Source organism: Lampetra planeri, chromosome 53 (genome assembly GCF_965212315.1).
Source record: "Lampetra planeri chromosome 53, kcLamPlan1.2.h2, whole genome shotgun sequence".
Lineage (NCBI taxonomy): Eukaryota > Metazoa > Chordata > Hyperoartia > Petromyzontiformes > Petromyzontidae > Lampetra > Lampetra planeri.
The window spans coordinates 8409989-8434668 of NC_136159.1; the positions used below are offsets into that span (position 1 = coordinate 8409989).

The following is a 24680-nucleotide window of genomic DNA, read 5'->3' on the forward strand; positions in this document are numbered from 1 at the left end:
GATGAGCCCACTGAAAAATAAGTAACATTTAAAAGTACTTTCTTAAAAACACGCTTTAATTAAATGTATCGTACGAGTAATGGCAAAACTCCACGACTCCATAACGTAAGGGGCCGTGGTGATTTACAGCCAACGTCAGTTGAGCGTGGACAATTAGACCCAAGCCGAAACATAACATGTAAAAGAGATTGTTTAAAAATATTAATTTTTATGATAGAATATAGTGTTGTCACCAGTATGACAAAAGTATACAAAGTTTGCAGTCGATACCAGATTGGGAAGTGGGTTAAAATGGAGTTACAAGATTTGAAGATACAACAACAGAGTAAGTTAAATAAAAGCGTGTAAAACATCTACGTCACAGCTCAGTGGGGCCTTACCTGGTAAAATAATAATAAACTGTTTAATAGTTTGCATACCGATAGTTTAACTTTTAATTTTGGGTGGGGGAGGTAAAACCTCTGACTTGGCACCGCGTTTAACGAAACATCCATTTCTGGAGGTAAATCCTCCGCTGCGTGACATCGCCCGCCCGCCTTGGCGACCCGGCCCGGCAGCCATGGCCGCACCTGACGGCGATTCCCCTTCGCCCTCCTCCTCCTGCTCCTGCCGCTCCTCATCATCATCTTCTTCATCATCGCCGCCTCGCTGTGTCCTCGTCTTCAGCGGGAAGAGGAAGTCGGGCAAGGACTTCGTGACGGACTTGCTGCGCGAAAGGTTCGCGATGACCCCGGCCACGACTCGAGCAAACATTCAACAACATCGCTTCGTGTGGACGGACTTGTGTTGTTGTTGTTCTGTGTTTGTTGTTGTTCTTGGTGGTGGCTTGCTCTCCACCCCCCACACACACCGCCTCATCCAGCAGTTGGATGGATCGCGGCCTACGACGATGACGGCGGCGCCAAACCATTCGTGTTGCGTTGACCAGCAGCAGCAGCAGCCAGAGCCTTTCGCCACCAATGTTACAACATTCGTAATAAAGGTGGTGGTGGTAACCCTCCCCTCCACCTGGAAGCGCATTTATTAAGTTAATGCACCTTACACAATCTAGATTTGAAGCTTTCGTGACTGCAAGGATTCATACTCGTAGGTTTTTTCGGTAAAGTCACGTAGGTAAAAATAAATAATAGAAATAATAAAATAATATTTCTATTTTTATCATTTACTTTTACCTACGTGACTCTACCGAAAAAACCTAAGAGTACACCTTACACAATTCCTCATAGAGGAAACACGTGCTAATTAACTGATTACTAATCTATGATTTAATTACAATCGCCGCCTCTGATCTCTGCTCCTGATGGGTTCAGTGACGTCACCCTGCTGCTGCTGCTGCCCCATTTAAGACCTGAAGCAGGCGGATGGCTTCACTGTTCGTGCTACTAAGATTGTTAATGTTGTGGATTTACTCTCCAACACACCGGTGGGCAGGAGTAGTAACTACTGTAATTGGCGCGTTGTTTACGTGACACTTCCCTTACTAATTGGCCGTGTCGGGTGGTGGAGGGTTACGACACAACGCGGGCAAGTATGGTCAAGTAAACCTGCGGGAGGCAACCTGCAAGGCCCCTCGGTTGGAGTGGCAAACATCGCGGGTAGCCCCACGCGTGCCTCCGACCCCGAATCTCGTCGGATTCCTCACGAGCCAAGCAGGGGATTGGAGGCTGGATGACATTGCTTTGTTGCTATAGGCTCGAGAGCTATGGGCGGCAGAGGGGCAGGGCAGCAACAACCATCGCTTTCCCGTGCCCCTGTATGTAACGGTGCTTCATACCGCGTCAACCCACACAGCGTTGGTGTACGGTGATTTTTTTCTGCAATATTTTGCTGTCTTTTCTTGGATTTTCTGTTTGCACTTAGTCACATTAACTTTAAGATGTTTTTTGTTCATGTGTTTTGCTTGTTGCGGTTGCACCCGATTCAAGAGCCGAATGGCTCACAGGGCTATACCTAATAAATGAACTTGAAATGAACTTGAACTTGTACAGGGGAATCGAGTTCTAAGGTCCATACGGCGTTGCCTTAGCGTTAGCGAGTTCGCCACTTGGTGCAGAGGCTCACGGTTGTGTTCCAGCGGCCGCCCTGGTGACACCAGCGGGGCGGTGGTGGCCATGCACGCCTCTCATCCACCGCTGTGCGGGCCACGAGGGTAGGTGGATGGCACAAATGTTGTGTCGAGGAGCCATACCCTGACTCGCCAGCAGAAGGCAGTACAAGCAAGCGGACTTGTCTCCGTCTGTTTTCATTTGTACGGGAATCGAGCGTTGCCCCGCGCCGCTTTGCGCGCGTGGATTTTGTCCGGGGTGCTCCGGTTTCATTCCACATGCAGTCACTCATGAATTGTCTGAAAACATCTTCATACAGAGGCATGCCTGTCAACCCATACGGTTTGCCCTTATTATTATACAGGGAAATTGAGCTTTTAGGTCCATACGGCATACAGCCGTTTCAATACGGGCAAAACAAATTGTTGTTTTTGTGTTTCTCCCTTGTGAGGGGACTTTGCAGGATGAACGTTGAGATTTATAAGGTCATGCGGTGACCAATAAGATCTGGTGTGGTCTGTGATAAGGTCGGCACTTGTGTTGTGGTTATTGCAAACATGATCCTTTGTACAAAGGTGTCAGTTTTTGTACCAGTTGAAAAGGTAAAAACCTATTACTAAGGTATTGTGGTTATACTCTCCCCACGTTTGTGCTGCTCCCCACGCTTCACCGGCGTGGTGAAGTATGGCCAGATGACCGCTCGGCCACTTTCACGGCCATGGCAGCGTCAGGAGACCATCATCTAGTGGGCTACGTTGCTCTGGTAATTAATGCGTTAATTTATCTGGTTAATTAAAGCTGGCCTATTTAAGACCGGCAGTGGAAATTCCACATTCCCATGGTGTGGGGGGGGGAGGCAAACTGCACATAACAGCCGCTGTTGACTCCCCCTACAAAGTAGGAACTTTTTGACCCGTCCCTAACTTTCTGACCCCGTGTCCCTACTGGACATCTGCAAAAGAGCTTCATAGCTCACCGGATTCCTCCAGTATAAAAAAACATTTTGATTCTGAAGTAGTCCCCAATTTAGCGGCCCCAGAAGGTTGATGGGGTTGGGCATGCGGCTGAATGGCGACATGGTTTGTTGTCTAATATCAGTGAGCTGACAACAATAATAATGTCAACTCATAACGCAAGGTATTCGCTCGTTCTCCTAGAGAGAGGGATGACGAAAAAGGGCGCGAGGAGGACAGCACAGACCAGCGGGAAGGCAGCAGCAGCCGGACAGACGGTGTGAGACTTCACTACCAGAAATTGGCCAAGCTCTGCCATCCTCTACATACGAAGATGCTTTCCGCCAATTAATGAGTGACTACACGTGGGAGGAAACTGGAGCACCCGAGAGAAAATCCACGCGCGCGAAGGGGAGGAGCAACACTCGATTCCCGTACAGATTAAAACAGATGGAGACACGTCCGCTTGCTGTACTGCCTTCTGGCGAGCCAGGGTATGGCTCCTCATCAAAACATTTGTGCCATCCATCAATCCTCGTCGCCCGCACAGTGGTGGATTAGAGGCATGCATAGCCACCACCGCCCAGCTGGCGTAACCAGGGTGGCTGCTGGATTCCAACCACGAACGCCTGCACCAAATTTGCAAACTCGCTAAAGCTAAGCAATACCATAATATGACAGGGCGCTGTCGGTTGTAAGATGTTAATTACCTCGCCTGGTATACAGGAGGTCGTGGGTTCGATCCCGACCCTGACTCCTGTATATATGGAGCTTGCATGTTCTCCCCGTGGTAGCGTGGATTTTTCTGCAAGTTCTCCGTTTTTTTCCTCCACATGCGTTTCGAGTGTTTGGCTGCTACAAAATGTCCACGTGATCAGCCACTTCATTGGGCTATCATTTGTGGCCAGGTTGCTTCTGAAAAAAAGCTACATAGCTCAGTAGGCCTTACCGAGTAAAATATAAAATAGTTAATAGTAGTTTTTATAATTTCAGCATCATTCGTTCGGCACAATTTTAAATGATTGTGAATTATAATGATTGCTAATTTTCTATTGGATTGTAATTGTTGCGTATGTAATTCAAGTTGACGCGTATCAATTTTACATGTATATATTACACTGGTCCTTAGCGCACTGAGCTGGGAACCTGGTGCAACCCAAACCACGGCCAACATCAGTGACGAGTGACATCCGTGCCGTGGAATCTGAAAAACCACCACGTGGAAGTTGTGGTTGGGGGGAGAGAGGAGGGCGTGGGTTGTAAATGGATGAACGCAGCCACCAAAAATATATCTGATGAAATAATTATAAATATATAATGTAATCATTAGAAATGTCTAAAAATATATCTGATGAAATAATTAGAAATAGATATAATGTAATCATTAGAAATATTTAAAAATATATCTGATGAAATAATTAGAAATATCTAAATATTTCTGATGAAATCATTAGAAATATATAATGTAATCATTAGAAATATCTAAAAATATATCTGATGAAATCATTAGAAATATATAAATATAGCTGATGAAATCATTATAAATATATATGATGGAATAATTCGAAATATATAATGTATAATCATTAGAAATATCTCCAAATATATCTGAAATAATTAGAAATATATAAATATATATCTGATGAAACCATTAGAAATATATAAACATGTATGATTAAATAATTAGAAATATATAAATATGTAGTAACACTTCGGAGACAGGGATCATTAAGGCACCTTTATTTTCACACGTCAGGGAACTACAAACGCCCAAAGTGCTTACACACTAGTCACACATCCGTCTAATTCGACGGCACTAGCTAGTCCAGTTGGCAGGCTGTCGAGCTAGCGGCGTCTAGGATGGCTGAGACGCTAGTGACGGGGGGAAGACGAACAGCGATACAGCGAGGGGATCCACTTCCAGCAACATCCCCGGGGGGGGCCCCCTTCTATCCTCCCGGCGTGGCCTCGCTCCGCTCTCGCCGTGCCCCCTTCCTGGAACCCACTTGCAGGTTCCCTGGCTTCCAAATGGACCCCTTCCTGAGCTTCTCTTGAGTTCTCGTCACCCCCATATATACTCTCTCTGCTGACGTGTGTCCTGCCCTCTGCTGTCAGTACCACTTTTCTGTCAGCAGCCAGCGTTATTAAACTACACATACATATAAAAATGTATCTTATGAAATCGTTAGAAAAGCACTCTGGGAAACGGCCGATAGAAAATATGCATTACACGTGAACCACATGTGTCTCAGACAATGATATCTCACAATCTAGTTTTGATTGGTATGCACTGCACTTTCAACCCGGTGATCTGGGGTTTTAGTTCCTGCCCACGGTGCGTAACCACATGATAAACTCATGGGTTCTTGGCTCCCCCTGCCATCTCCCCCCCACCTTCAATAACTCCCACTAACCGTTGTGGTGAAGTATGGAAAATAATGCCCATGACCGACACATTGTGCTTTGAACTGCTTTTTGTGTTTAGTTGTTTGTCCTTCCCCACACCTCCGATGAGCACGGTTGGCTACGTATGGTGCGAAATAAGTTAAACAGACACACGTACGTATATCACTGTATTACGATTTATTTTGTGGATTGGAATCGGTGGAATTGCCCAAATTGATTGGGTGTCTTATGCAGTATATTTTTGTCTATAAGCAAATCGTCCGGAATGCACCCAACCTCATGAAAATCCATAAGCTAAGCCGAGTAAAGCCTGCACAGTGCTTGAATGGGCAATCAAAGTGCATTACAGTTTGATTTTGACATCGGTCTACTGTTGTGGGAAAGCTGAGGGCATCGTGGCAAAATCCATTGATGTCGTGCTTCTGTGCTCCCAACGTCTTTGCAAGCGTGGTGAAGTGTGGTCGAATGGCTCGCACGACCCGTACCGCGGCATGGGGAGGCCCTCATCCTGCAATGTATTGACAGGAGGGCTGCCCGTGTACATGAGTGGCGGTGGAACGTAGCAGAGGTCAAAAATTAGGGTGAATACAATCATTGGCCGGATTGCATGTGTGTATGTTGAACTTCTTTCGCACCGTATGTAGCCAACCGTGCGAATCGGAGGTGTGGGGGGAAAGGACAAATTAAACGCAAAAAGCAGTTCTAAAGAAATGAGCTTTCAATCGAGATTATTTAAAAGTGCGCAGCTGCAGTGACTTCCTAATATTAGAAAGAAGAGCGTTCCAGACGGCCGGTAACAGTCCTTGTTTGATGGCTAGCCACAAGCTGCTGCGAGGATCATCGGAGTTCACCTGCTGGTTTATGCTCCTTGACGGGATCAGCAAGGTACCGTGGTTCATTTGTGGCAAGCACTTTGTGTATAACGAATGCGACCTCATCATAAAGTATTCGTTTGGCAACCGGAAGCCAATGCAGCTCGGCGAGCACTGAACAGAAATGGGTCAATCCACTGCTGCATGAAGGCCTCCCGTAGTTGCCGCCACCTCTCGTGATCCTTTGATGCTACAACGATCCATCATCTGCACGCGAACTAATCTCGCCATCTCCTTGTCAGACATCCGCTCGGAAGCGTAAAAGTAACCCTGGTTTTCCAAAATGCAAATCGTTCCCCCGAAACCGACTGTAGAATAGAAAACAACTGTGCGGTTGCGTGGGAGGCCGCGGTAGTTTTTGTGGAAGTGATCGCCGTTGCAAAAAAAGCGTCCGATGGTAACGATTGGAAAGATATTTGAGCCAACACAACTTTCTTTATTGAGAAAAATGCCGATGGAAAAAATCTTGCGGCCTGTCGCACTTCATAAGATGGTGAAATGTGAGCCAGACATTTGACCATTTTAACATTCTAAAATCTGTAATCCGTGTCCTTTAGGTTAAACTAGGTATCTGGTGATGATGATGACAACAGCAGCAACAACGACAGCAAAACTCAACACATTCGTCGTTGACGACACCGCGTGGCCTTAAACGAAGAGGTTGCGTTTGCCTTGTCGCCTTGTCCCTGCCAGTGCCTCTCTTCCTGCGATTCTGGCAAATCGCCCGATGATGCTGGATGTGATTACCAGCGAAATGTCGTACTACTCAAATTGTAAATGTTGTGGATTTACTCTCCAATACACCGGGGGGCTGAAGTAGTAACTACACTATACACGACACTATACTAGTAACTATTTAGTGTTTTGTTTACGTGACAAATCCCTTACGAATTGGCTGTGTCAGGTGGTGGAGGGTTACGACACATTTATACTAACCCAAAAACCTTTATTGTGAATAATATTGGTCGCGAAAGTCTACGTGTTAAACTTTTATTCTCCGTTCACAGAAAAAAATAATTGCATTCTCATCACAACCCACAGTGCAAACAAGTGGCACTCTGCAGCCCTTACCTATCCACTCTCTCTGTCTACTGGCAACCTCTCTATATACCATGAAGAAGGGCCTTTGCCTGAAACGTCACCTATTTTTTTTCCCTATTAAGTCGAAACACAAACAGCACATGCTAGGTAAAGGTACGTGCTTATGAAGAAGGCTATTGCCTGAAAAGTTGCCGGTGATATATTATTTTCTTATTTTAAGGCCACAAATACAAAGATCCCCCGTCTAGCCTGCACAGACTGTTGGGGTAAAAGCTGTTAGCGAGCACCGATGAAGGCCGCTGCGGCACACGAGGGGTTGAGTGGCCAGCACCGCACACACGCACACGCTCACACGGGCGCATGTGCCGAGTTATTCTGGGTTTGAGCGCGTAGGTGTCACGTCAATCAAGCCCATAACCGTCCACCGCCAGACAAAGCCAGCAGGGAAATTTTGTTAATTTCCAAACTTTTATAAGAACTGGTTTTACCCCTTCCTGGCAAAACAAGTGTCAAGATGTTCAAACCCCAAACAGAAACATTTTACAAGGAATCATGTCTGCATTAACCACACATTCAAACAGAAACAAGGTAAAAACCTTTTTTTATACTTTACTGGCAAGTAAGGTCCCATGTTGGCAAACTTGAGCGTGGGCTTTTCCTACGTAACCGTTTTTTTGCTGAAAAGCAAAATCCATGGGCGCGTTCGCCCGCGACGCGACGACTCGATTTGATCTCGCCGTGTCGGGTGGTGGAGGGTGCACGGCTGTAATTAGCATGAGGGCCCGTCGACATTGCCCACACGATCAAAACCAGAGGACGTCCAATTGAGAGAACGCACGAGCTCCACACGGAAAGGCTCCCGAGTCAGAATTCGAAACGAGTCGCGAGTGTCGCCGTTGTGCCATCCTTGATGTGGCGCGGTGGCTAGGAGATGTTAACTCCCTCGCCTGGTATGCAGGAGGACGTGGGTTCGATTCTCACCCTGACGCCTGCTGCTGTATATTTGTAGTTTGCGTCTCTCTCATCATCATCACGGTGGCTAGGAGATGTTAACTACCTCGCCTGGTATACAGGAGGTCGTGGGTTCGATCCTCACCCTGACGCCTGCTGCTGTATATTTGGAGTTTGCGTGTCTCTCTCTCCATGTATTTGTTTCCGAGTCCTCCAGTTTTTCCCTCCACATTTAGAATCGACATCCCGCGTTTAGAGTATTTGGACGCTCTAAATGATAAGCCACTTTGTTGAGCTATCATTTGTGATAGCCAGGTCGCGTCTGAAAAATAGCTATACAGCTCAGTGGGGACTTTCCTGGTAAGATAAAACAAGGTTTTGTAGTTATCTGGCCCTGCTGGGGAATCTTTGTCTCGGCTGTTCACCAAACCGTAAGCGCCGCGTTGCGTTTCTTGTTCTCGTTGCAGGCTGGGAGAAGACGTGTGTGCGATCCTGCGACTGTCTGGACCCCTGAAGAGCCAGTTCGCCAAGGTGAGTTCACTCGAGGGCGCTGGCTCTCATTGCTCTATCAAGTGGGGGGGAAAGGAGGGGGGGGGCGAATGTCGAGAGAAGCCGCAGCCAAAGTGAGTTCTCTCCCACGGCACCAACGCCTTCATCCTGCAGCGGATTGACAAAAGGGCTGTAAAGTATATTTTTGCGCTACTGTTTTCAAGGGATACCGTAGAACGGTGGCTCGGAGATGTTAACTACCTCGCCTGGTGTACAGGAGGTCGTGGGTTTCGGTCCCGACCCTGACACCTATAAATTTGGAGTTTGCGTGTTCTCCCCCAGGTCGCTTCTGAAAAAGAGCTATAGTTCCGTGGGCCTTACCGAGTAAAATAAAAACAGTGTAGTTTTTAGTTTAACTGCCACAGCGGTTGTAGTGCTCGCAAGTACTGAGCTTGCGATCCAGAGGTCTCCGGTTCGATTCCGTCTCCCCGTGCGGCAGTTGAAACAATAGGAGCCATCTTCTTGCATCTCCGGATCGCCCCACTCCACCGCCCCTCTGTCTAGCGAGCAGTAGAATTGAGTTTAGCACCAAAGTCAATCAGCAGGTCGCTTGCGGTGAAGTGTGGGCCCCTCCGGCCTCTGCGAAGACATACCGGCCAGCGTGGAAGAGTAGGCCAAATACCCACTAGAGTGACTGTCTAGAGCTCCCTCTGGTGGTCGCCCTTCCACCAGCAAAGCCGGCGCTGACCGCATTGATGGTTGTCTACTTAAGAAGCCGAGTCAGCTGACACGGTTGTTCCTACTTCGTCTATCTTGTCCCGAGTGTCGAGCTGCTGCTCAATGTGGCTGTGAGCATCGTTCTTCAAGTCGCCGTTGAGCGAGCTGAAACATTAACATTCAGCGCGTTTCTGCACCAAGCGACAACTTTATTTGGCTGTGGCGGGTCTGTGGCGGGGGGGAGGGGGGGTCTTAGCGACATACATTTGGTCCAGATCGTTACGTGGCCTAACCCAAAAACCAATTGTGAATCATGACATCGGCTGCTAGAAGCTACTCGGAGTTCATAATAGAGGTTTTTGGGATTAAATCGCGTAAATTTATGTGTCGTTAAACCCGCCACCACCCGATTTAGCAAGGTTTGTCACGTAAACAGAACGTGGCCAATTCGTCACTAGTACAGCACTAACCGGTGTGTTGGAGAGCCAAGCCACAACATTTACAATCGGAGTACGACGTTTCGCCAGTAATTACAACCGGCTTCATCTCGGTGTTAAATGACCGCATCGATTTATACTTCAACGATTGTCTGCACCACGTGACCCGGTTCCCAGTCTGTGCTAACGACGCGTTATCCCGCCCCGTGTCACGATTCGTGATTATGTTACTTATTTTACAAATCTAACCGAACGGGCCGAGTTACCCTGCCGTGCGCGGGAGAAGCCCCGGTGAGCGTGGGTGGACGGAGCCGATGGAAGGACGGGCGGCGCTGTTTGCGGCAGGAGCACCGGCTGGAGCTGGACAAGCTGCTGGACGCGAGCGACTACAAGGAGCGCTACCGGGGGGACATGATCCGCTGGGGCGAGGCTCGTCGGTCCGCCGACCCCGGCTTCTTCTGTCGACTGGCGACGCAAAGCGACGGGGCGCGGTGCCCCGTGTGGGTGAGGAACCCGGCCCGCCGGTGCCGCCACAAACACCGCAACGGCGACCACCGCCACCACCACCGCGAACACCACAACACCGCCACCAACACCGCCACCAACACCGCCACCAACACCATGGCCATTGCCAACACCGCCACCAACACCACCACCAACACCGCCACCAACACCGCCACCAACACCGCCACCAACATCATGGCCATTGCCAACACCACCACCAACACCGCCGCCACGACCACCGCGAACACCACTACCGCCATGGCCATTGCCAACACGGCCAACACGGCACCTCCTCGCTACCGACGGCTTTCAGCCACATCCTTCCGCCGGTTCCCGCAGCTGATGCACGGTCGCCACGCAGCCACCTCCCAAGCTCTGCCGTGACGGTCTCGTCCAGCCCATCTGGCCTTAGGCCTTCTCTTTCCCCTTGGCGTCCAGGCTCGTTGAAGACCGCTCCAATGCCCGTCACGGCAATCGCCCCTCCCCCCCCCCCCCTGTCCTGCACACACGCGTCCCACCCAGTTCAGCCGCTCCGGCTAACACCGCGGTTTCGCTGAATATTCGCCGTGAACATTTATTGCGCGCCATCCGATTCACAGTGGACGCAAACCTGTCAACCCCTTAGCAGTGTCTCCTTATTACAGACAAATTCAGACCTTATTGGTCACCCCGTGCCCTTATAAATCTCAACGTTCATCCTACAAAGTCCCATCACAAGGGAGAAACACAAACATATAGACATTTTTTTCCCCGTCTTGAAACGGCTGTACGCCGTACGGACCTGAAAAACTCAATTTCCTTGTACAAGTTGTACAAGAATACGGGTAAAACCGTATGGGTTGACACGGTATGTGGACGCCAAATATCCTGCGGTGTCAAAGAGTGGGCCCTCGTGTGCCGGCATCTCGCTCTAAATCTTTGCCAAATGTTGAATATTATGCCGCAAATCAAAGCTCACCTTATCTCCATTGCCCATTCCCGCGTCCTCCCCTTCCCTCACCCCCCCCCCCCCCTTCTGGGCACCCTCGATCCTGGTCACCTGTTCCTCATTCCTTGCGCTCCCCTCCCATCTCAATCACTTCTCTGTTTGTCCCGTTTTTGTTTTCGTAATGTTAAGCGCCGCCTCTTGATCGAAGGCGCTCTTCATCGGAGGCGCTCTGTAAAGTGTCAAATGAGATAGATTCCTCGGCTGCGATCACGCACAAGCAGCAGGAGAAATCATCGCCTCCCACCGCAAAACCTCGGCAAGACCCTGCCGCTAGAAGATGCACGAAACTCGGCTTGGCGTACCCTGCGTAGACAAGCAGAAATATAGCAACAGCAATAACAACGGCAATGATAATAGTGAGTTGAACACGTAGTAGGCTTCCGCGACCAATGTTATCCACCATAAAGGTTTTGACCGATGAAGCCGGTTGTAATCGGCAGCTAAACGTCACAGTACTCCGGTAAATGTTGTGGGTTTACTCTCCAACGCAGCCGGTTAGTGCTAAAGGAGTAACCAATTTGGCGCGTTGTGTTCACGTGACAAACCTTGCTAATTGGCTGTGTCGGATGGCATGTTTGTATGTTGAACTTATTTTTCACCGTACGTAGCCAACCGTGCTAACGTACGTATATGTATGTGGAACTTAGCCAACCTTGCTAAAGTACGTATGTATGTTGAACTTCTTTCGCACCGTACATAGCCAACCGTGCTTATCGGAGGCGTTGATGGCTGGCGGGTTAACGGCACATTCATATTTACGCGATATAACCCAACAACAACAAAAACGTTATTGCATTTGGCAACGACTACAACAACAGTGACAATAATGATGACTAACGAGGGGTCGTTTTTTTGGTTCTCACGCCGCTGGAGAGAAATCGTTTTCCCTGCAACGGCTCCGGCTCTGCTGCCGCTCCCCAAGTGGCAGGAGAGCTTTGGACTTTCTCGTTCGATAAGAAGCAAGATTCCTCCACCACCACCCCCACCCAGCACGTTGAGAATGTTAACAAAACAAAAACACGCCGAGATTTCCTGGCCCCTCGCGCGATTACCGTAATATCTCCCCCCCCCACCCCCGCCACGGCCACGATGCAAAGTCGTGGCAGTGGGGGGTAGCGGCGGTGATGCTCGTGCTTGGAGTTTCTGGTTTTGTCCCCAATTTCCCAACATTGTTTTGGCTCCCGTCTCGTCGTCTGCGGTGTTGTGATGTCGTGGCGGTGGGCCCCCTTGGCAGAGGCGGGACTCTAAAACGTTTCAGAGTGGGGGGGGTGGGACGACGACAGGGGTGGGGGGCGCGAGGGCTGTCCAGAAATGTCAAGCGTTTTAAATCTGGGCGGCAGGATGTTGGCAGAAGTGGCAGTAAGAGGCGTGCCTCGCACCAAGAAATGCCTGGGTCCGATTCCCGACTCTTTATGCGTGGAGTTTATATGATCTCCCCCTGTTCTGCAGAGTGAGAGTGAGTGAATGGATTCTGTACATTCTATCCACCTGTTCCGTACCGTTTGAATGTGACAGTTCACATGGTCTCCCCCCTCCTCCACCACCACCTGCCCCTGATCCACCCCTGACTTTGTGCGTCGGCATAAGCCTTAAACGTCGAGCTTTGGCGTTCGCGGCGCTAACAGACGCACGCGGCGCTAACAGACCCATGTGCACGCACGTGGTCGGTGGGGGGGGGGCAGGGGAGAGGGGATTTACGCAGAAAGGAAGCGCGGTTGGCGTGAGAGTTGACGGCTGATTTATCGAAGCGAGGTCCTTCCTGCGCCAGCGTTAGGACGGACTGGGAACTGGGTCACGTGATGACATGTGCGCGCTCAGCTGCTGCTGGGAAGTCTGCTGCAGGAGGAGGTAGCTGCTGCCGCGACCAGCGATGGGGGGCCCCCTCTTGGGGTTGTCGAACGACGGGGTGGGCAGTAAACCCCGGTGCGCATTTTCAGAATCGGTTGCCCCTCCCCCCCCCATTCCCCCACCGTTCCGTGAGTCAGGATCCGGCCACCGATGATTCCGGTGGAAAGTTGGGTTGGTGCCGAACACGCTTGGCATGTGCGTGTGTATGTTGAACTTGAGCGCCGCACGTAGCCGTGCTAATCGGAGGTGCGTGTAGATGTACGCGCTGAGAATGAAGTTCACAGTGCGGTGCATTCACCACTTAGCCACCGACGGTCTCACCACTGGGCCACTGTCTCTTCTGTCTCTTCCACTGTGGGAGTCTGTGTATCTCTTCGTGAGCCTATGGGTGTCTGTGTGAGTCTGGGTGTGGATGTGAGCCTATGGGAGTCTGTGAGTCTGTGGGTCTCTACTTGAGCCTATGGGTGTTTATGTGAGTCTGTGGGACTCTACGTGAGCCTATGGGTGTCTATGTGAGTCTGGGTCTCTATGTGAGCCTCTGGTGTCTATGTGAGTCTGGGTCTGGACGTGAGCCTATGGGAGTCTGTGAGTCTGTGTATCTATGTGAGCCTATGGGTGTCTATGTGAGTCTGTGTATCTCTACGTGAGCCTATGGGTGTCTATGGGAGTCTGGGTCTCTACGTGAGCCTATGGGTGTCTATGTGAGTCTCTGAGTCTGTGTATCTCTCCGTGAGCCTATGGGTGTCTATGTGAGTCTCTGAGTCTGTGTATCTCTACGTGAGCCTATGTGAGTCTGTGAGTCTGTGTATCTCTACGTGAGTCTATGTGAGTCTCTGAGTCTGTGTATCTCTACGTGAGCCTATGTGAGTCTGTGAGTCTGTGTATCTCTACGTGAGTCTATGTGAGTCTCTGAGTCTGTGTATCTCTCCGTGAGCCTATGGGTGTCTATGTGAGTCTCTGAGTCTGTGTATCTCTACGTGAGCCTATGTGAGTCTGTGAGTCTGTGTATCTCTACGTGAGTCTATGTGAGTCTCTGAGTCTGTCTATCTCTACGTGAGTCTATGTGAGTCTGTGAGTCTGTCTATCTCTACGTGCGTGGACTGTGGTTTGAGTTTAGCAACCACAGTCGCTCTCGGGGTCAGTCCTCATTGTCCATTAGTGGAACAGAGAGAGCGGCACAGGGGTTAGATCTTCGGTGGCTGAGTGGTGAAATTCATTCCCAGACTAACATCAGTGGTGTATATCTAATCCCCCCCCCCCCGCTGGGCCTCCCCAAGGTGGACTCAGCCTTAAATGAGTACCTGATATGGGTGTACAAACGTTGGCACACAAAGGGTAGCCAGACGTGGTGCTGACTGCACCACACCCCACCGCACCCCACACCACCTCATGCCGCTTTATAGATGCTCGCTAACATCTCTTGCTGAAAAGTCTACACTGAACATCTCCGTCCGCGTCCATACATGCGTATGCCATGCGCGTGTGTGTGCGTGCGCGTGTGTGTGTGTGCGTGTGTGTATGCGTGTGTGTGTGCTTGTGTGTGTGTGCGCGTGCGTGTGTGCGTGGCCGTGTTTGTACCAACGCGACATACGTTCAACATGCGTCGTGGTGACGTCACCGCCACTTAGTGGCGAATGGCGGTTGTTGTTGTTGTTGTGTGCGTGCGTGTGTGCGTGTGTGCGTGTGAGTGTGTGTGTATGCGTGTGTGCGTGCGTGTGTGTGTGTGCACGTGTGCGTGTGTGCGTGCGTGTGTGCGTGTGTGCGTGTGTGCGTGTGTGCGTGTGTGTGTGTGTGTGGAAAGAGATGGCGCAACGGTTAGCGCACTGCGTTACGAACCCGATGACCCGAGTTCGATTCCCGCTCGCAGCCAACAGCAGTGACGATTTTCTGAACGGTCCGGGGCCTCCCCCAGAGTGTGGGGACAAAGGCGGCCGGGCGTGGTGCTGGCCACCCACCCCCTCGTGTGTTGTGCCGGCCTTCATAGGTGCTGCTCGCTAACAGCACTTGCCTGAACAGTCCGTGAAGGCTATGGGGGCGGGGGGATCTTTGTCTGCGTGGCCGTGTTTGTACCAACGTGAACACTCATCTCCTTAGAGCTGCTTGTTGTTGTGTTTCGTTGGTTGTCCTTCCCGCGCACCTCCGCTTAGCACGTTTGGCTACGTACGGTGCGACATACGTTCAACATGCATACGTACAAGGGCTGCACGCGGCTTTATCTTTGCCTGTGTTTTATTGACATGCACATTGTACCCTTCTTTTACCCTGCTCCACCCTTCCCCCTCCCCCCGGCCCTGCAGTTAATCAGCGATGCGCGACGCCGATCGGACGTGGATTGGTTTGCTCGCCACCACGGCGCGGTGACGCGCACCGTGCGGGTCTCGGCCTCCGACGGCACGAGGCGGAAGCGAGGATGGGTGTTCACGCCAGGCACGTCTGCGGTGACACCATCGCCTGCACCACCATTGCCCCCCCACCTTAGACAAAGATGCCACCGTATAGCGACAGTGCAGCGGTTAGCGCCCTGCGCTTCGAACCCGGCGACCCGAGTTCGATTCCCACTCACGGCCACCCGACACCAGTGACGATTATCTGAACCGGTCATGGGGCTCCCCTAAGTCGACTCAGCCTCAATTTAGTTCCTAGTGGCGATGTGAACAAAAACATCGCCACTGTGGCGACAAAGGCAACCTGGCGTGGTGCTGGCCACCCACCCCCTCATGTGCCCTGTTGGCGTTCATAGGTGCTACTCGCTGACAGCACTTACAATGACATCATCACCACCGTCGCATCCTGCTACTCACTTCTCTTCCCCCGCCACCTGTTTGTGCGCCGCTGCGGAGGAGCAGGCCGGGGTTTGCGAGTGTTTCCCACGCTCGGAGCGGCTGCCGCTGCGTTGTTCTTCGCCACCGGCGGGCCGCCGCCGCTTGCCGTGACGTGTGCCGCCCACGCGGAGAGCCCCGATAGAGACTTGCACGATTGGTTCAACTGCCGCCCCCGGAGATAATTGACGTCTAACTGTCGTAATATGTAAATACATTTAGTTTTAAAAACATCATTGTTTTATAAACTAAGCTATTTTTACCAAGTAAGGAGGCCCACTGAGCTATGTAGCTGTTTTTCAGAAGCGACCTGGCCACGGATGTTAGCTCAGCGAAGTTGTTCGTCGTGTGGAAATTTATTTGCAACCAAATACTCTAAAAAGCGTGATGTTGATTCTAAATGTGGAGGGAAAAACTGGAGGAGCCAGAGAAAAATCCACGCGAGCACAGGGAGAGAGACACGCAAATTCCAAATATACAGCAGCAGGCGTTGGGGTCGGGATCGAGCCCACGACCTCCTGTATACCAGGCGAGGTAGTTAACATCACGCCACCATGGCACTCCGTAATGCTTAGGTTAGGCCACGTAATGCTTTGGCCAAATCTGTATCATAAAACCCTCCACCACCCGACACAGCCAAACAGATGAATAGTCATTTTCTCCTAAAGCACCTTTCATCCGGAGATCGCAAAGTGCTGTTGATGCAAAAATATAAATAAATAAATAACTTTATAACAAGGAAATGAAACCCAGTAAACTCCTACTATAAGCGTGCAGGCTTGTGATAGGAACACCTTGCCATTTCGCATAAACACCCCAAAGGTAAAGCTAAACCATATTGAGCAAATGAAAAGACATCGGTGTTAAGGCGGCGGGGGGGGGGGGGGGGTTTGATTGAGCCGAGAGTCGCGGCTTGGGGACCCGAGGTGGCAGTGAGTTCCACAGTTTGGGGGCCACACGGGAATCGGCCCCAAGTCGCCCACGTCACGGGCACAGAACGACGCGGCAGGTTTTTTATGTTTCTGCTCGCTCACTCACCCACCCACTCGCTTACTCACCAACCAACCCACCCACTCACACAAAGACAAAGATCCCCGTATAGCCTTACCAGACTGTTGGGGCAAGTGCTGTTAGCGAGTATCACCTATGGAGTGCTGGCACAGCAACGAGGGAGTGGGTGGCCATGTTTAGGGGGGAGGTCCAGAACTGGCTCAGATATTCTCCACTTTATTGGTTGTGCGCGGGAATTGAACTCAGGTTAGTGGAACAGCGTGCTAACCACTGTAATACCACACAGTCACTCACACACCTACTCATTGACCCAGACACTCGAACACAAACTCACTAATCCACTCACCCACTCACTCGCCCAGTCACTCGCACTCCCACTCGCTGACGTACCCACTCGCTCACGGGAAAGTTTGAAGGGCAGTTCTCACAACCATATTCAGCTCAATTATATTCACCAGCTTTTGTTTACAACGCCACCAGGGCATCGTTAGTACAAGATGCAGGAAGCCCCGAGTAAAATCCAGGACGTCAAACTATCCGTGTCACCTGATCCGCCTTCTTAAATAGGTGTCATCACCAATCAGATGTGTGCTGGATATTAACCGTTACAAATTAAGTGGTTGCATGCTCCAACCGCGGGCAATCGCTCGGTAAGTCGCGGCATTGGCAAAGAATCACTTTTAACGGGCGGCGGGGGTCGTGGCAGCGTGGAGGTAAACAATTTGCGCCGCGCGGCACAAGAAGGGTCCAGGGTTCGATTCCTGGCCTGGGGGGGGGGAGAGGGGGAGAGGGGGGGGCCTTTGTCTTGCGTGGGTTCTGTACGCGCTCTCCGCTCTCCGCTCTCTGCCCCTGTTCTGCGTGCGTTTCCTCCCGATTCCCCCGGTGTCCTCCCATGGCTGAACCCCCCTCCCACCCACCTCCATACAATGAAAGTGATCTCACCCAAAACATCCCCAGTGCTGAAGAATTCCCTGAAAAATTCCTCTGTCAGGGGGTCACACAGCAGCAGCAGCATCTGCAGCAGCAACAGCAGCATCGCTTCCCCCTCCCTCTCACCTCGCCCCTCTCCTGCGAAAACAAGTTTGGCAGGGACCTCTCCTGAAAATGTGTCTGGAGACGCTCCCATATAAAACAAGCCGCATAATAATTTTTTAAAGTATATATCTCGTTACGAATATCTGTACGGTGTAACATCCGAGCCGTCGCTGGTCGCCCATGAAATAATGGAGTTGAGCGGCTCCCCGGGCCAAGCCTCCCCACTGCTGCTGCTGCTGCTGAAATCGATGCAATCTCAAAACTAATCGTCGTACGATTCGAACAAAAAATTTTGGCAAAGGATTCATTTTGGCTGAGTGTGTGGGGAGTACAAGGAAAAAAAGAAAAAAATGTAAAGAAAACTAAAAGAAGAAATAAAGAAAAAGGAAGAAAACAAAAGAAAATATAAGGAAAACGGAAAACTAAAAGAAGAAAGATTAAAAAGAAGAAAAAGACAGAAATAGGAAATAAAGAAAAGTGGAAAAAAAAAAGATATTAATAAAAGAAAAAAAATGTTGGCAAAGGGTTAATTTTGGCTGAGTCCTCCTTTTGCCCACTTCAGCAATTGTTTATTGCTGTGGTTATTTACGCCTGATGACGGGCACTTGTGTTGCGCCCGAAACGTGATTTAATTTATTTTGTACCTACGTGACTTTACCGAAAGACCCAAAGAGTATAGGAGAAAAAAATATAAGTAAACAAAAATAAGAAATACAGAAAAAGGAAAGAAAAAAATAATAAGAAAAGAAGGCATTTGCGACGGGAACGTCAAACTGTATTTATAACCGGAAAGACAAAGGTCTGCTTGGCACGTGTGGGGTGGGGTGGGGGTGTCAGGCAAAGCTATCTTGGTTCCCATAAAAATACCCTAAACATCAACGCCGCCACCGCAAAAAATATCAACAAATCCGCGTTCTTATTGTCAAAGATGATAAAGAGCGCGCGCGCAAGACGATGAAAAAAAAAATGTCAACGTGATCCTCGCTCAACTTGAAAACCTTCGCTGGAGCGCTGTTGCCTAGCAGCAAAGATAACAGGTTCCCGTATAACCTTCACGGACTGTCGGAGGCCGAGTGCTGTTCGGGAGTAGCTGATGTTGCTCATGAGCGTGAATCGAACTCTGTTTCTCCGGGTTCGTATGCGCAGCGCATTAATCGCTGCACCATCGCAGCTCGCCCACCAACGTCCGCCATTCGCCACTAAGTCACGGTGACGTCGCCACGGCGCCTGTGCCAGGCCAGGTGCACCTTTGAGGCCGCCACGTGAAGCGTCGAAGGCTCTCTGGCAGGAGGAGGTCACGGGACAGACCCAGCAGGTGCCATGGGTTGACTGAGACGACCGGCAGATGCACCGCCAGCTGTGCCCCCTACTGTGCCAACTTCTTCTGCCAAGCGCCACGGTGGAAACAACAAAGTAGATTAACCTCGTGCTGAGCTCACCGACCTACGCACACGCAATTAAACTCGCCCCCGCTTTCACCATCGCGGAGTCAATAATTACTCAAAAGAAAAATATCCGCTTCCCACTCGAAAGAGTTGAGGCATTTGGCTGTGACCTCTCAGGCACAGCCCCTGGGCATGTGGTGGAAATTCCACATTCCTGTGGCGGGGGGGGGGTGCGGCGAGTATCGGGAGGGATGATTCCCTCTCGTCCAGGAATCGATCTCGCGGACTCACAGCCGCCGATGTCGGCCGCGGTCGGGGATCGAACTCGGGTCGCCGGGCCACCTGCCTGGAAAAATCCGCGACCAAGCGATCGTTATCGAGCCGCGGGCAGGGAGTGGTGGTTGGCACACAGCACGCTATGGACCCGGCGAGCCCAGTTCCATTCCTGACCGTGGCTAAACATCGACGGCGAGCGATTTCTGATCCGGGACTCGCCGCGCCTGTGACCTGATCCCGTCAGATCTCGCAAGCCTCGCGGGGGGTTGAGGCCGGATGGAATTGCTTGAATGAGTGACCCGTCGTGCATAACAGGTGCTTGAGGCTATCGAGCTCTGGGCAGCGAGAGGGTGGTGCAGCAACAGCCATCGTTTTACTGTACAGTACTTGTATGCTCCCCAGGTGTGTGACCTCCTCCCCACGCTTCACCAATGTGCAGTGACCGGTGCAGTATGGCCAAACAATCCCCTCTGACCACTGCCGCGGGGGGGTAGCAGGATTGACAAAACGACGACTTGAACGTAAAGATTGGTTGGTGCTACGCCGTCCGTGTTCGAGTTAATTCTTTACTTTTAATGCAGCGACAACAAAGACAAAGATCCCCCGTATAGCCTTTAACAGACTTTTGGAACAAGCACCTATGAACGCCGGCACGGCACACGATGCAGTGGGTGGCCAGCACTAGGCCCGCCCGCCTTTGTATCCCTAGTGGCGGTTATATTTACACACCGAACCAGGTACTCATTTCAGTTTGCATCGACCTCGGGGAGTCCCTGGACCGGTTCAGATGATCGTCAGTCACTGGTGATCGAACTCGGGCCACCGGGTTCAGAGCCGCAGGGTGCCAAGCGCTCCTGCTCCCCACGAATGCTGCGGCCCACACTGAATCACCAGCCGAGTCAAACAGTCTGAGCGCGGAGTCGATGTTCGCGGGCAATATCACGGCTCGCAATTGATTCGCGCATGAAGGCTGCGTAGTGATGTGGCCGAATATCGGGCTCCCCGGGTCGTTCCTCTTGACTTGCGAGGCCTTGCCCCGGAGAGATGCTTGGCCTGGTGGAAGTGAATCGTCGCTTGTCGAGCCGCTGCTAAATGCGGCTTGCGAGGGGGATCCTTCTGCGAGCCGCGCTGGCCAGGGAGCTGAAGCGATAAAAATATCCGGCGCGGGTTTTTCTTTTGCGCGGTGCGGCGGTAGAATTTGTTTTGCCGCGTTTAGGGGTCTTGACGTCAAAAAATGTGGCCACATCGTTGCGTGGCCTCGCCCAAGAATGAATTGCGAAATGAAAGTAAAATATTATTGATGAACACGAAGCCACATCGCCCCTTACTTGCAGACAAATGCCCAGTTATAAAACAGGTTTTTTTTTTGGGGTTAGATCGCGTAAATATATAAGTGTGTCGTTAAACCCACCACCACCCAACACAGCCAACTAGTAAGGTTTGTCACGTAAACAGAACGTGCCAATTAGTTGCTCGTACAGCACACCGGTGTGTTGGATAGCAAAGCCACAACAAAAACACTTGTATTATGGATGATATTGGTCGCGACAGCCTACGTGTTGAAATTCCCGTTTGCGGTCCGCTCCAGCGAACACCTTGAGTCACAAAGGGACAGCTGCCGCCGGGGGCTCCCTTGGCGAGATTGCAGCAGGGCATTGACACGATCGAGATGAGATGAGATGTCAGCCGCTCTGAATGGCTGCGGATTCTAAGCAATGCCCTGTACATGCAAATCCAGGAAGTTAGAATAAAATGCAGGAAGTCAGAATAACCGTGTCACCTGACCCCCGACTTCTTAAACAGGTGTGATGTACGTATGTTTGTTGAACTTCTTTCACACCGTACGTAGCCAACCGTCCTAATCGGTGGTGCGGGGGAAGGCAAACAAACGCAACGCAAGAAGCGGTTCTGAAGAAACGAGTTTTCAATTTGGAAATTAGTTTTCAATTTCGACTGAATCTGATGGATTCAATTGAATTGCAATCGATGCTAAGCACACAAGCTGCCTTTTGTCCGTGCAGGGATCGACGACATGGAGTCGGAGTGCGGCCTGGATTCTGGAGTGCAGTGGGACTGGAACATCCGGAACGACGCACCGGACGGCGACCTGGACTCTCAGCTGCAGGAGATTTTGAGTCACGTGGAGCTGCAACTCGGGAGCTGACGGAACGCGTGGCACGGTGGCCTCTCTCGTCGTCGCCCAAGGCCACCCCCCCTCCCCCTGGTTGACTTGCACGGCCACTGCTGCTGCACACAACCGCCCTGCCCCGCCCTGCCCCGCCCCGCCCTGCCCCGCCCGCCTCCAGTCCCTTTCCAATCAAAGGGTGCAGCGGTGAGAAACACTGCACTTTGAACGTGGCGACCCAAGTTTGATTTCCGGACGCGGCTGACATTGGCGGCGAGTGATATGTGAACCTCGGTCTTGGCGTACTCCACCCACCCTTCAACTGCCCTTCACCCGCCCTTCACCCGCCCTTCACCAACCCGTACTACTGACCAGGGTGGTGAAGTACGGTCAAACAACGCCGCCCTGTATCCCACCAACCCACCAACGCGCACCGCATTGCGTGCGCTCTCAGATGCGGTTCTGCGGCCGTCTGGAACGCTCTTCAATCCGATATTAGGAAACCACTGGGAGCTTTGCACTTTGAAATCATCAAGATTGTAACACCCATGTCTTTAGAACCGCTTGATTTGTGTTTAGATTGTTTTCCCTCCCGCACCTCCGATCAGCATGAAGAAGTTCAACATACGTACACACCTGGTGATGTACCGGCTAGGCCTTCAGCAACGAATATATTAAAGGACCAAAAATTATTATTATTTATAGTTGTGTTACACTTGACACCTCAGTGACTCTTGATCAAAGTGGTTTCTCCTTTCAAGTTAGCATGTGACCTCATCCTCCAGAGAAAGTGGTGGAAATCCCACATTGCTGTGGCGGGTGCTAGTACGTCTGCGACATCGGTGTGCGTTCGTGGTTGTATCGTGTGGTAACCGTCGAACAACACCTCCACCGATGGCCTCGCCAGACGGAGACAGCTGCCACTCTTGCCATGGCAGCCTGCGCCAAAAGGGCAGCCATAAATCAATTAAAGAGAAGATAATTTTAAATATGCACTTTTCCGCTTCGTGTTCGTACGGTCGGGCAGGACGTCCGACGTTTTGTGTCACGTGCCGGGAGCTTCATCAGGAACCGTTGATTCAAACTAGAATTGGGTTCTTGAAATAAGCCCCCCGGGTGCAGACCGAATCGACGTCAGAGAGAGAGAGAGCGGGGCAGCAGCGGCTGAGACGACCTGCGCGGTGACATCACACGCAGCACACACACACACACCACTTACACACGCAGCACACACACACAGACCACACACACACAGACCACTCACACACACAGATCACTCACACACACACCACTTACACACACACCACTTACACACAGACCCCTCACACACAGACCCAGGGGCGGTTTCTTCATTAGGGCAATTGGGCGACGCATCACCAATGTCATTCAACCACAGAGTCACGCTAGCCGTCACTGTGCCTCTGGATATAGTCCAATCAGCGTCATGTCACGTTCTGTGGAGTACCGCCTCTTTTTGGGCGATTTCACTCCGGCTGAGAATCGCCCCGAGTGGTCCCATAGACTTACATTCAAAGATGTTTTTTTTCGAACGGGGGCGCTGCAATGCATTCTCTATGGCTTCCGGGAGGGCTCGCACTAACGTGCTTACGTCATCATACGTAAGCACGTTGCATCCAACAATATTATTTGTCGCCACCTAGTGGAATCTTTAATAAAATAAACTTGAGTGGATTGTATTAATAGTGAGTATAGAAACAAACAAGATGTATTGTAAGAGTCACTTTATTTTTCATTAATATTAAAGAAGTGAAGTTGCCTTTACATGCTTAAGCTGTTAATTTATCCTTTGCATGGGTGGACCTTATCCTTATAAATCATCCAGACATTTGCCCCCCCTGAGAGATTTTGCAGGAGCCGCCACTGCACAGACCACTTACACACACACAGACCACTCGCACGGACCACTTACACACAGACCACTTACACAGACCACACACACACAGACCACTCACAGACCACTCACACACACAGACCACTCACACAGACCATACACACACACAGACCACTTACACAGACCATACACACAGACCACTTACACAGACCACTTGCACAGACCATACACACACACAGACCACACACACACAGACCACACACACACAGACCACACACACAGACCACACACACACAGACCACTCACACAGACCACACTCAGACCACACACTCACAGACCACACACTCACAGACCACACACACACAGACCACACACACAGACCACACACACACAGACCACTCACACAGACCACACTCAGACCACACTCACACAGACCACACACTCACAGACCATACACTCACAGACCATACACACACAGACCACTCACACACAGACCACTCGCACAGACCACTCACACAGACCACACACAACAACAACCGCCATTCGCCACTAAGTGGTGGCGACGTCACCACGACACTTGTGCCAGGCTATGTGCATGTTGAGGCCACGTGAAGTGTCGAATGCCCGCTGGCAAGAGGTCACGGGGCAGACCCAGGTGCCACGGGTCGACTGAATGAGATGACTGGCTGATGCACCACCTGTGCCCCCTCGTGTGCCAACTTGCTGTGCTTTAGCCACACGGTGCTCCACTCATTGTTGTGAGCGTCGCTCCTCCGCCCTCCGTTGTTGTTGGAGGGCGACTGCCTCCAACTGCCCAGTAGCGTCCTTCACGTGCCTCCTCCACAGAGGCCGATCTTGACACCGCTGGTACCAGTCATCGGCAAGTCCACTCAGCTCCACGTCTTCCTGCACCACATCACTCCGTC

At 51.0% G+C, this 24680-nt stretch overlaps 1 protein-coding gene across 1 annotated transcript; it reads left to right on the plus strand.

Annotated features, from left to right (window-relative positions):
* The first annotated feature begins 514 nt into the window (after positions 1-514).
* Positions 515-22891, plus strand: PMVK (phosphomevalonate kinase). The gene is made up of 5 exons (XM_078617425.1): positions 515-717; positions 8736-8799; positions 10257-10415; positions 15549-15678; positions 21799-22891. Exons 1-5 carry the CDS (start codon positions 560-562, stop codon positions 21939-21941), a joined length of 654 nt encoding a protein of 217 aa, XP_078473551.1. The 5' UTR covers positions 515-559; the 3' UTR covers positions 21942-22891.
* Positions 22892-24680: the final 1789 nt, after the last annotated feature.

Bases quoted from the DNA above. Each gene is read 5' to 3' on its own strand.
- PMVK (XM_078617425.1), top strand. From the start codon at position 560: ATGGCCGCACCTGACGGCGATTCCCCTTCGCCCTCCTCCTCCTGCTCC. The intron at 8,800-10,256 runs GTGAGTTCACTC...TGTTTGCGGCAG, and splicing joins TGAAGAGCCAGTTCGCCAAG to GAGCACCGGCTGGAGCTGGA. The intron at 15,679-21,798 runs GCACGTCTGCGG...TTGTCCGTGCAG, and splicing joins AGGATGGGTGTTCACGCCAG to GGATCGACGACATGGAGTCG.